Raw genomic sequence first — 12076 nt, 5'->3', positions numbered from 1 at the left:
CTAGGGAGTGGGCCGTCCCCGCTCCCCGCCGCTCCCCTCCCACCCCCCATCACGGCAGCTAGAGAAAGCCTGCACGGAGCAAGGAAGACCCAGAGCAATCAAAAATCATAATTAATAATAAAAAAAAGGACTAAGAGAAGGCTGTCATCTGGACTTCAGATGGCCCACATAAACAGCATGAAAGTTCCAGCTAGAACAGCTTTCTTCAGTGTTTCGATGCCTGAATTATTATTTTTTTCCATTGTTGAATGTTTGCTGTATGGCAGGCAGTATACTTAGAACTCTTTTTAAATGATCTCATGTAAATCCTTCATGAGGAAATTGAGACTCAAAGGTGTGAAGTCGAGGGTCTTGGATTCTAACTGGAACTTCATGCTATTGTGTGGGCCATGACAGCCTTCTCTTAATCTTTTTTAATTATTAGTTTATTATTTTTGATTGTGCCGGGTCTTCCTTGCTGCCTGCAGGCTTTCTCTGGTTGCCCTGATGGGGGGAGGCGGGGCTCCCCTCTAGTTGTAGTGGTCAGGGGCCACTCTCTGTTTGCGGTGTACAGGCTTCTCCTTGTAATGGCTTCACTTTTTGCCAAGCACAGGCTCTAGGTGCTTGGGCGTCAGTATCTGTGACACATGGGCTTAGTTACTCCTCTGCATATGGAATCTTGCTGGACTGGGGATCAAACCCATGTCCCCTGCATTGGCAGGTGTATTCTTATCCGCTGTTCCACCAGGGAAGTCCTGTTAATCTTTGATTTCAGTCTCTGCATCAGAAAATAACCACAAAAGGATACTTTTAGAAGCTCAAAATCAGTGTGAGGAATTGTTACTGACTCCAGTACTCTTGCCTGGAAAATCTCATGGACGGAGGAGCCTGGTGGGCTGCAGTCCGTGGAGTCGCTAAGAGTCAGACACGACTGAGCAACTTCCCTTACACTTTTCACATTTGTGCATTGGAAAAGAACATGGCAAACCACTCCAGTGTTCTTGCCTGGAGAATCCAGGAAAACGGAGGAGCCTGGTGGGCTGCCGTCTATGGGGTCACACAGAGTCGGACATGACTGAAGCGACTCAGCAGCAGCAGCGGCGGCAGTGTGTATTAGTCATTGTCTCAGGCTCTGATTTGTCTTGTTCATCAGTGATAAGGAAATGTCACAGCAATGACCTTTGACTTGACTGTAAGTCCTTTGTCTTGGAGAGGGAAAGATTTCTATCTTGAAAACTATTGTCTTTGGAATATGTTCAGAATAGGTAGGAAGAATGTGGTTTGGGGAATGCTAGAATGAGCTGAGAGAATTTTCTAGAAAAGTGATAAGTATTTTACATCTGTGAGTGAGTAAAAGTTGCTCAGTCGTGTTTGACTCTTTGTGAACCAATAGACTATACAGTCCATGGAATTCTCTAGGCCAGAATACTGGAGTGGGTAGCCTTTCCCTTCTCCAGGGGATCTTCCCAACCCAGGGATTGAACCCAGGTGTCCTGCGTTGCAGGCAGATTCTTTACCAGCTGAGCCCCAAGGGAAGCCCAAGAATATTGGAGTGGGAAGCCGGTTCCTTCTATTTTTTTTTTTCTTGTTGCATTCATGCACAATTTTAATTCAATTCTTGGAACACCCAAGTAGGTGAGTCAGTGACAATGTTAACAGCGGATCTTCCCAACCCAGGAATCGAACTGAGTCTCCTGCATTGCAGGCGGATTCTTCACCAACTACATCTGTGGTAAGGAACACTTTGAGAAGAGAGAAAAATTACAGGAAGGCGTGTGTGTGTGCACGCTAGATGTAAAATAGTGAAACCTTGCAGGAGGCTGTTGCATTAGACTTGATGGAAGAGATGGGTGGTTGATTTTGGTAGCAGCATGGGGATGGATAGAAGAGGATGGATTGGGGATGAACTTTGGAGGTGAAAAGGATGGATTTAGCAATGGGTAGGATGCAGAAGCTGAGAGGTAGGGAGAAATGAGGGCTTTGTGCTGGTTGCCTTGGTGTTACCTTCTTCTGAGGACAGTGCTGGTGAGGGACAGGTTTAGAGGGAGACAGTGGAGAATTGTGTTGTAGCTCCAAGGAAGGCCAAGTGGTCAGTTGGCTGTCGTGTTGGAGCCCTGGAGGGTCCAGGTTAGAGCTGGTGCTCTCGGAGTCGTTGGCAGAAAGCCATGGTACCAGATGACGGGGAGACAGAGGTTGGAAGTTAAGAGAGAGCCGTGTAAATGGTTATCTTAAGAGGCTGAGAAAGCAGGTCATTAGGGAAGTGAAGACTTGCTGGGCAGTGTTGCATGCCCTTTGAGGTTTGTGGTTTTGAGTCTGAAAAGCAAAACCAGCCTGCTCGTGTGATTTTTCTCTGGCAAAACTCCACCACTTAGGCGCAGAGGAGGAGGCCAGAGGCAAGCAAGGAAAAAAGGCTCATAAGGCAGATAGGCCTAGATTCTAAGTTGGGAAAGAAGAGGAGGAGGGTCATGGATGAAAACAACTTGGGGAGGTGACTGAGTTGGGAGCTTGCCGAGGCAAAATGACTGTTCGAGTGGAGAGTTTGAAGTAAGCAGTTTTCTGGAAGTAAGAAAAGTTGGATGTTTGAAATCCAGTTTGGGAGGTGAAAGGGCAGACATGGCTCAGACAGTAAAGAATCTGCCTGCGCTGTGGGAGACCCAGGTTCGATCCCTGGGTCAGGAAGATCCTCTGGAGAAGGAAATGGCAACCCACTCCAGCTTTCTTGCCTGGAGAATATGGGATGTGCTTAGCACTGACTGGTTGATGCACTTACTGTTGACTGGAAACTGGCTGGGTTTTGACCACGGAGTGGGTTTTTCTTGTGCAATAGAAGAAAAGATGGGTGGGAAAGAGGCCAGGGGACTGTGGGGTTATCCCCTTGGGTGTTGACAAGAGACAGAACGGGGGACAGTGAGAGAGCAGGGGACAAGAGCTGGGACGGGCAGTGGGCAGCAAGGCCCAGGAGCTTCAGAGAAGCTGGCCTTTCGCCAGGAGGAAAAGTGGTTGTGAGAAGTAAGATTGCTTCTCCTTGAAAGACCCCAGGGGAAGTGGTGTTATCTAGGGGCAGGCAGGAGTCCACCAGGATAAGTAAGAAAGGCAGGAACTTGCAAAACAGGGTCCTGATATACAGAACTTGATTAACCACTTTTGTCCATTTCCAGAGAGCATTTCCTTCCCGCAGTGGGGTGGGGTGGCTGGGCGAGGTTGAGTCTGATGAGATGGAGGTAACAAGTGATCACCTTTTCTGCCTTTTTTTCTGCCTTTCCTCTTTGCAATCTGTTTCCCCCCAAGAAAACTTTAATTCTTAGTATATTTGAGTTGGAATGGATTCTAAGTATGTGTGGAATGTGAAATTTGTGGAATGTCTTATTTTCCAAGGCAGTGTTCATAAGGGGGAGATTGCCAGCTCTGCCTGGACGTGTCACAAGTGAAGCCATCTTTCATTCAGCCTGGATCACACGATATGGAGTATTCCATTCTGGGAAGTACCTTGTGTGGAAGATCCTGTGGGTCTCCAGAAAGCTTCCTGACAAATCAAATGAGTTAGTGATCTCGATCTTTCTTTGAGAAGTATTATAGAACAGGGCTTGATGGTTCTTTCTTTTTTTTTTTAAAGTCTTTATTGAATTCATTACAATACTGCTTCTGTTTTATGTTTTGGTTTTTTGGCCCAGGAGGCATGTGGGGTCTTAGCTCCCTGACCAGGGATCAAACCAGCATCCCCTGCGTTGGGAAGCGAAGTCTTAACCACTGGACCACCGGAGAAGTCCCCTGATGGTTCTTTCTGATGGCAAGGACCTACCTTCTTATATGTTTAATTTTTTTAAAGATCATTCTTATTCTCCCATGACATTTGTATATGCAGTATTCATGGATAAAGAAAATACTAAATGACCAGCTTCTAGTAATTTAGAAACACTTAAAATGAATTTTGGTTTTATTGATTATAACAACACTTACATACACTTGAAAAATGTTAGATTTGTTCAGTCTATACTAAGAGCCAGAAAGAAAATATTGTAAAAATAGAATGTGCTTGACGGACTCAGACTTGGTAAAAAAAACTGTGCTTCCCAAGGGCCCCAGAGCTCACAGATGATCAGATATCACTTCTGTGATGTAGGGCTTATAAGTACAAGGTATTATTAATGATTGTAATTACCTAGGACCAGGTGTTGTAGTAATATTCATTTTAAATGGCTTTCTGCCAACATCAGGTGAATATTTAAAACTCTTTCCCGTTGTAATTATGAAGCATTTTCTCTCCCGTCACTGTAGCTAAGGAAAAAGTGGTTTGTTTAGGAACTAAATCTAGGTAGTCTCAAACATCTTAGTAGTCATTTAAGACCATTGGGCTTCCCAGGTGGCTCAGTACGGAAAGAATCCGCCTGCAATGCAGGAGCCTACTTGAAATGCAGGAGACCTGGGTTTGATCCCTGGGTTGGAAAGATCCCTGGAGAAGGAAATGGCAACCCACACCAGGATTCTTTCCAGATGGTAGTCATTTAAAACCATTATTGTTGCTTACAGCCCTGAAATCCTCAACCATTATTGCCGAAGCAAGGTAATCGAGGTCTGTTGGAGCATATATTTTTGGAATTATTATCTTACCTGATTAATTATAGAATTTTGTAACCCACGCCCTTTTCTGAAGTATTCAGTCCAGCGTTTTGAGTTGTGAATGTGTTCAGTTCAAAGAAGTAGGATTTGTTAAGAATAGTTAGAGCTTGGAGTTGTTTCACTTGGGCGTCACATTCAATTTGGCAGATGGAGGTAAATTTAGCAGTAACACTAGTAGCTCTTGGGTTTGTCACTTCCTGGAATTATAGACAGAAAGTTCACTTACATTTTTGTGAGTGGAAATTTATAGCCTTACTCGGCTCATAATTTTAACATTTTTCAAGGAGAATGAGTATATGAAATTAGCTACATCTTCCAGTTATGGGATTAACCATGGGCAAATCAGTGACCAAAATAATTCTCTTAATACCTTGCATATGTTGTTTATTGTGGTCTCATAACTCTCAGAAGAGACAGGCCGTTTTATAAATGACATATCTGTGAATCAGAGAGACTGACTAGTCCCAAGGCTCACAGCCAGTTGGTGAATCAGCTATCGTGTTTATATAATTTTAACCACCTCAGCTTTGTACTTTTTAATTGCAAAGTTTCAAGAATGGCCTTTCAACTGGGTCTCTTCAGCATTTAAGGTTTTCAGTTCACCTGCCAAGCAGTAGTATAAATTATAGTAGAGAAGAAGATTATAAATAACAGGTACAGGGAACACAGCCTTGGGCAAAGTCCTGTGATAAATTGACTTTAGTGTTGGGAGCTCTTGAGTTTATCTCCTACCTTGACTGTTTATAATACAAGATATTTATATGTTTAAAACACAAGATATTTTGTTAATTTTATTTTTTCCTACTGTGAAGATAAGGCATAGAACTTTTCCAGCCCTGTGGATGTTTTCCACAGTAAGATACACGTTTATTGTAGAACTTTTAGGGAAGTATATAGAAAACTGAAACTACCTATATTCCTGCTACCCAGAAAGAGCTATATATTCCTTATTTACTTGTAAATATTATGTAAACCTAGAGTTTGGTTCGGAGAAGGCAATGGCATCCCACTCCAGCACTCTTGCCTGGAAAATCCCATGGACGCAGGAGCCTGGTAGGCTGCAGTCCATGGGGTCGCGAAGAGTCAGACACGACTGGGCGACTTCACTTTCACTTTGATGCATTGGAGAAGGAAATGGCAACCGACTGCAGTGTTCTTGCCTGGAAAATCCCAGGGACGGCAGAGCCTGGTGGGTTGCCATCTGTGGGGTCGCAGAGTTGGACACGACTGAAGCGACTTAGCAGCAGCAGCAGCAGAGTTCGGTTGATTACATTTATATGTCATATGCTGCTTTTTTCACCTGACATTTTCTCATGTTATGAAGAAGTCTTAATTGCCTTCCAGTGCAGGGGATGTAGGTTCAATCCTTGGTTGGGATCAACTCAGCCTACTGGCCCCAACTAGAGAGAGCTTGCGAGTCACAGTGAAGACCCAACACAGCCAAAAAAAAAAGGTCTTAATCATCATGTCAAATGATGAAATGATAAAATATTCAGCCAGATGTAATTCAGCCACTGTCATTTGTTTAATTGTTCCCATCTTATTACATGCTTAGGTTGTTTCTGCAGACTCATAACTGGAGACATTAAGTTTAGATGCTTACTTTATGCTTTATTATTGTTGGACATCAGAGCATGGATGAGACTTTCTGAGAGGGGAGAGGAGAGGTGAGAGGAAATAGTGGGAAGAGGTGGCAGAGTGGCCCTGTTTCTTTCCCCTGTTCCTTTATGACTGACACAGATTTTGTTTCTTCACATAAGAAGAAATGACTTTTTGTGAAGACTTGCTTTTGTATAGAGTTGAATGTATCTTGTATTTCTTCAGGAATAGATCCCTGACAGTTGAATTATTTTTTTTTTTTGTCAGCAGCTCTCGATGAATACGGCCAGATCAACTTCCTGTAAAATGTGTTAGTTTTCACTTCTGTCAGCAGTGTATGAAAGTTTAGGATCTTCAGATCTTGAGCTACATTGAACAGTCTTTTTAACTGTGCAAACTTTTTTTTATTACCATGATTGGCATTTCTTATGTTCTAATGAGATTAGAACTTTTGTTTGATAAGTTTAATAGCTGTTTCATTTCTTCTGAGTTGTCTATTCATTTCCTTTGCTCATTTTCGGGTCTGAATTAGTTATTTTCCTGTCAGTCTGTGTGAGAGTTCATTCTGTTAGGACGTAATCTTTTTTCCAGGATTTCTTTTTAAAAGACTGGCTAACAGCTATAAAACATAATCATCAATCTGGTTTTCTGGTGTCAACTAATCCATGTGATTTTTTTCCCCCCCCAAGGCCTGATTATATAATGTTAAGTCTAAGTAATTCCGTTTTTGGATAATATGCCTATTATGAATAATGTTAATTCTGTGTTTTGTCTTTCCAGAAAGAAGAAATGATGTAAACCATTCACTCTCCAGACTTTAAGGTCACAGTGAGAAGGAAGGTCAGGAGGAACATGGCCTGGCCAAATATTTTCCAAAGAGGAGCTCTGCTCTCCCGGTTCAGCCATCATCACATGGTCGTGTTCCTGCTCACCTTCTTCAGGTAAGTGGGCCTCTGAAGCTCTGCTCTTGTTGTTGTTCTTGTTTTCCTTTTGAAGGAGCTGTTTATTGCGTGGCAAGATTGGCCTGACTAATGGTCTGCTGTTCTTTGTGAGCTCTAGTATTGTGGATCTCCATTCTCGCCTGTGTTTGGCAATGTTTGAGGACATTTTTAGTTGTCACACTAGGGGAATGGGTGCTGCTTGTATCTAGTAGGTAGAGACCAGGGATGCTACTAAACATCTTACTGTGCCTGGGACAGCCCCCCACGGTAGAGAACTTGGGGAGCCCAAAATGTCAGTACGGCTTCTCTGGGGGCTCAGACGGTGAAGAATCTGTGTGCGATGCAGGAGCTGCAGATTTGATCCCTGGGTTGGGAAGATCCCCTGGAGAAGGGAATGGCTACCCACTTCAGTATTCTTTCCTGGAGAATCCCATGGACAGAGGAGCCTGGCAGGCTACAATCCATGGGGTCGCAAACAGTCGGACATAACTGAGCAACTAACACAAAATGTCAGTACCGCTATGATTGAAAAACCTTGATCTGATATAAAGTCCTTTAATTGTTAAAACCAGGAGCTTGAAAGCAAAGGATGTGCATTTCCAGGGAGGGCTGTGTGCCTCATTGAGCAGTAGAGATGGTCGCAGATCTCTGTGAGGAACTTTGGTTACTCTTATGAGAACCTGCCCAGTCAGCATGCCGAAGAATCGATCGTGTCTGACTCAAGGGCCCTTGGTAGCTCTCGGTAGTGGTCTGTTGATGACGTCAGCCAGACTTTTTGGTGTTGGGGGCACAGTATTCACAAATTCTGTGACTCAGTATTTTGATTATTTCTTCTGAATAGATTTTATTTATTATTAATGTTTATTGAAGGCACCACACATGATAAGTTTTTTTTCAAGGCAGAAACTAGGAAGATGGTTTTCTAATTATATAAGAGTTGGTAGGTAATTTTAGATACTTGCTTTACAGGAAATCCACTTGTGAGGGGTTGAGGAAAAGACAGGCCTCAAGGAAAAAGCTATTGAATGGTTAGTGTAGGGAGTGGCCAGAGGTTGCTAAAGACTTGACCTTATGGAGCTGCAGTCATGATTTTAAGGCGTTGGGATCTGTCACATCTCCATCTTCTGGGTCCAGGGACCTGCTACAAGCGAACATGGGGGTTTATATGGAAGAAGACAAGTTAATTGCTTCTTTGCTTAGTGGAAGCTGTTTCCATGGATAGTTCTTATAAAGCAGTACTCTTTCTTTTTTAAAAGAGAAGAATTCTAAAATGGGATAAAACATGCAATACATCTGTGATTTTATCGAATGTATTTTCTTTTTTATGCATTCAGCTATATTTCCTCTTTCTTTTGTAGTTACTCATTGCTTCATGCGTCAAGAAAAACATTTAGCAATGTCAAAGTCAGTATCTCTAAACAGTGGACCCCAAGTGCTTTTAACAAGTCAACTGAATTACTGCCTGTGGAGGTAAGCAGAAGAAAGAGCTGGGATGAATGAAGGGAACCTTGGCCTTAAATTAAGTTCTGTTTTATTTCATTCATCCTTTGGATAACTTACTCTTTCCTGTGGTATAAAATCCAAACTGTTCTGCCTGCTTTCTTAGCTTGCTCTGATTTAGGTCTGTTTTACCATTTCAACCAACTTATTTCTCACTGTTTTGAAATCACACAATTCTGTTTTTCTTATTGTTTAGTGGCTAAGTCACGCCTGACTCTTTGTGACCCCCATAGACTGCAGCACACCCGGCTCCTCTGTTCTCCACTGTCTCCTGGAGTTTTTGCTCAAATTCCTGTCCATTGAGTCAGTGATGCCATCTAACCATCTCATCCTCTGCCACCCCCTTCTTTTGCCTTCAGTCTTTCCCAGCATCAGGGTCTTTTCCATGAGGCGGTTCTTTGCATCAGGTGGTCAGTGTTGGAGTTTCACCTTCAGCATAAGTCCTTCCAATGAATATTCAGGGTTGATTTCCTTTAGGATTGACTGGTTTGATCTCCTTGCTGTCCAAGGGACTCTCAGGAATCTTCTCCAGCATCACAATTCAAAAACATCAATTCTTTGGTGCTTAGCCTTCTTTATGGTCCAACTCTCACATCCGTTCATGACTACTGGAAAAACCATAGCTTTAACTCTACAGACCTTTGTTGGCAAAGTGATGTCTCTACTTTTTAATACACTGTCTAGGTTTGTCATAGCTTTCTTTCCAAGGAGGAAGCATCATGGCTGCAGTCACCATCCTAGTGATTTTGAAGCCTAAGAAAATAAAATCTATCACTACTTCCAGTTGAAGTGAAGTGAAGTGAAAGTCACTCAGTCATGTCTGACTCTTTGCGACCCCATGGACTACACAGTCCATGGAATTCTCCAGGCCAGAATACTGGCATGGGTAGCCTTTCCCATCTCCAGGGGATCTTCCTGACCCAGGGATCGAACCCAGGTCTCCCTGTGTTACAGGCAGATTCTTTACCAGCTGAGCCACAAGGGAAGCCCAAGAATACTGGAGTGGGTAGCCTCTCCCTTCTCCAGGGAATCTTTCTGACCCAGGGATCGAACCCAGGTCTCCTACATTGCAGGCGGATTCTTTTCCAATTGAGCTATGAGGGAAGCCCACTTTCTCCCTTTCTGCCCTTCTGTTTGCCATCAAGTGATGGGACTGGATGCTAGGATATTAGTTTTTTGAACGTTGAATTTTAAGCCAGCTTTGAAACTCTCCTCTTTCACCCATATCAAGCAGCTCTTTAGTTCCTCTTCACTTTCTGCCATTAGAGTGGTATCATCTGCTTATCTGAGGTTGTTGATATTTTTTCCGGCAATTTTGATTATAGCTTGTGATTCATCCAACCCAGCATTGTACATGATGTACTCTGCACGTAAGTTAAATAAGCAGAGTGACAATATACAGCCTTGACATACCCTTTCCCCGTTTTGAACCAGTCCGTTGTTGTATGTCCAGTTCTAACTGTTGCTTCTTGACTTGCATACAGGTTTCTCAGGAGGCAAGTGAGGTGGTTTGGTATTCCTATCTCTTTAAGAATTTCCCACAGTTTGTTGTGATCCACACAGTCAAAGGCTTTAGCGTAGTCAGTGAAGCAGTAGTAGATGTTTTTCTTGGAATTCCCTTGCTTTCTCCATGATCTAGTTGCTACTGCTGCTGCTGAGTCGCTTCAGTCATGTCCGACCCTGTGCGACCCCATAGACGTCAGCCCACCAGGCTCCCCCGTCCCTGGGATTCTCCAGGCACGAACACTGGAGTGGGTTGCCATTTCCTTCTCCAATGCATGAAGGTAAAAAGTGAAAGGGAAGTCACTCAGTCATGTCTGACTCTTCATGACCCCATGGACTGTAGCCCACCAGGCTCCTCCGTCCATGGGATTTTCCAGGCAAGAGTACTGGAGTGGTGTTATTGCTTTCTCCTCCATGATCTAGCAGATGTTGGCAATTGGATCTCTGGTTCCTCTGCCCTTTCTGAATCAATTTGTACATCTAGAAGTTCTCAGTTTATGTATTGCTGAAACCTAGCTTGAAGGATTTTTGAGCATAACCTTGCTTACAGGTGAAGTGAGTGCAGTTATGCAGTAGTTTGAGCATTCTTTGACATTACCTTTTTTGAGGATTGGAATTAAAGCTGACCTTACCAGTTCTATGGCCACTGCTGAGCTTTCCAAATTTGCTGGCATATTGAGTGCAGCACTTTAACAGCATCATCTTTTAGGATTTGAAATAGCCCAGCTGTAATTCCATCACCTCCACTAGCTTTGTTCGTAGTGATGCTTCCTAAGGCCCGCTTGACTTCACTTTCCAGGAGATCTGGCTCTAGGTGACTGACCACACAATCATGGTTATCTGGGTCATGAAGACCTTTCTTGTATAGTTCTGTATATTCTTGCTCCTTCTTAATCTCTTGATTCTATTAGGTCCTTACTGTTTCTGTCCTTTCTCATGCCCATCCTTGCATGAAATGCTCCCTTAATGTCTCCAATTTTCTTGAAGAGATCTCTAGTCTTTCCCATTTTATTGCTTTCCTGTATTTCTTTGCATTGTTCATTGAATGAGGCTTTCTTATCTCTGCTTGGTATTCTCTGGAACTCTGCATTCAGTTGGGTATATCTTTGCCTTTCTCCCTTGCCTTTCACTTCTCTTCTTTCCTCAGCTATTTGTAAAGCCTCAGATAACCATTTGCCTACTTCCATTTTTTTCCCTTTGGGATGGCTCTGATCACTGCCTCCTGTACAGTGTTATGAACCTCTGTCCGTAGTTCTTCAGGCACTCTGTCTACCAGACCTAATCCCTTGAATCTGTTCATCACCTCCACTGTATAATCAATCATATGAGATTTGATTTAGGTCATACCTGAATACGTAGTGGTTTTCCTTACTTTCTTTAATTTAAGCCTGAATTTTGCAATAAGGAACTCTAGTTCTGAGCCACAGTCAGCTCCAGGTCTTGTTTCTGCCGACCATGTAGAACTTCTCCTTCTTAGGCTGCAAAGAACGTAATCAATCTGATTTTGATACTGACCATCCATTTGGTGATGTCTACGTGTGGAGTTGTCTCTAAGGTTGTTGTGAAAGGGTATTTGCTGTGATTGTTGTGTTCTCTTGACAAAACTCTGTTAGCCTTGGCCTGGTTCATTTTTGTACTCCAAGACCAAAGTTACCTGTTATTCCGGATGCCTCTTGATTTCCTACTTTTGCATTCCAATCTCCTGTGATGAAAAGGACATCTTTTTTTCTTTTTTTGGTGTTAGTTCTAGAAGGTGTTGTAGGTCTTCACAGAACCGGTTAACTTTAGCTTCTTTGGTGTCAGTGGTTGGGACATAGACTTGGATTACTGTGATGATGTTGAATGGTTTGCCTTGGAAAATGAACCAAGATCATTGTGTCATTTTTGAGGTTGCACCCAAGTACTGAGTTTTGAACTCTTTTATTGACTATGACTTT

The 12076-nt window shown here is 43.0% G+C and overlaps 1 protein-coding gene across 5 annotated transcripts in view; it reads left to right on the top strand.

Annotated features, from left to right (window-relative positions):
- The first annotated feature begins 7047 nt into the window (after nt 1–7047).
- Nucleotides 7048–12076, top strand: part of SLC37A3 (solute carrier family 37 member 3) — a 41145-nt gene continuing 36116 nt past the window's right edge. For all 5 annotated transcript variants that reach the window (XM_068972790.1, XM_068972791.1, XM_068972792.1 and 2 more), the window contains exons 1-2: nt 7048–7136; nt 8495–8606. In XM_068972790.1, coding sequence (XP_068828891.1) covers nt 7048–7136; nt 8495–8606 — 201 coding nt within the window. The remainder of the gene's footprint in view (nt 7137–8494; nt 8607–12076) is intronic.

The sequence above is a fragment of the Capricornis sumatraensis genome, chromosome 5 (genome assembly GCF_032405125.1).
Source record: "Capricornis sumatraensis isolate serow.1 chromosome 5, serow.2, whole genome shotgun sequence".
Lineage (NCBI taxonomy): Eukaryota > Metazoa > Chordata > Mammalia > Artiodactyla > Bovidae > Capricornis > Capricornis sumatraensis.
Note: the sequence above shows the minus strand (reverse complement) of the source record. Positions and strands in the feature narration are given on the sequence as shown.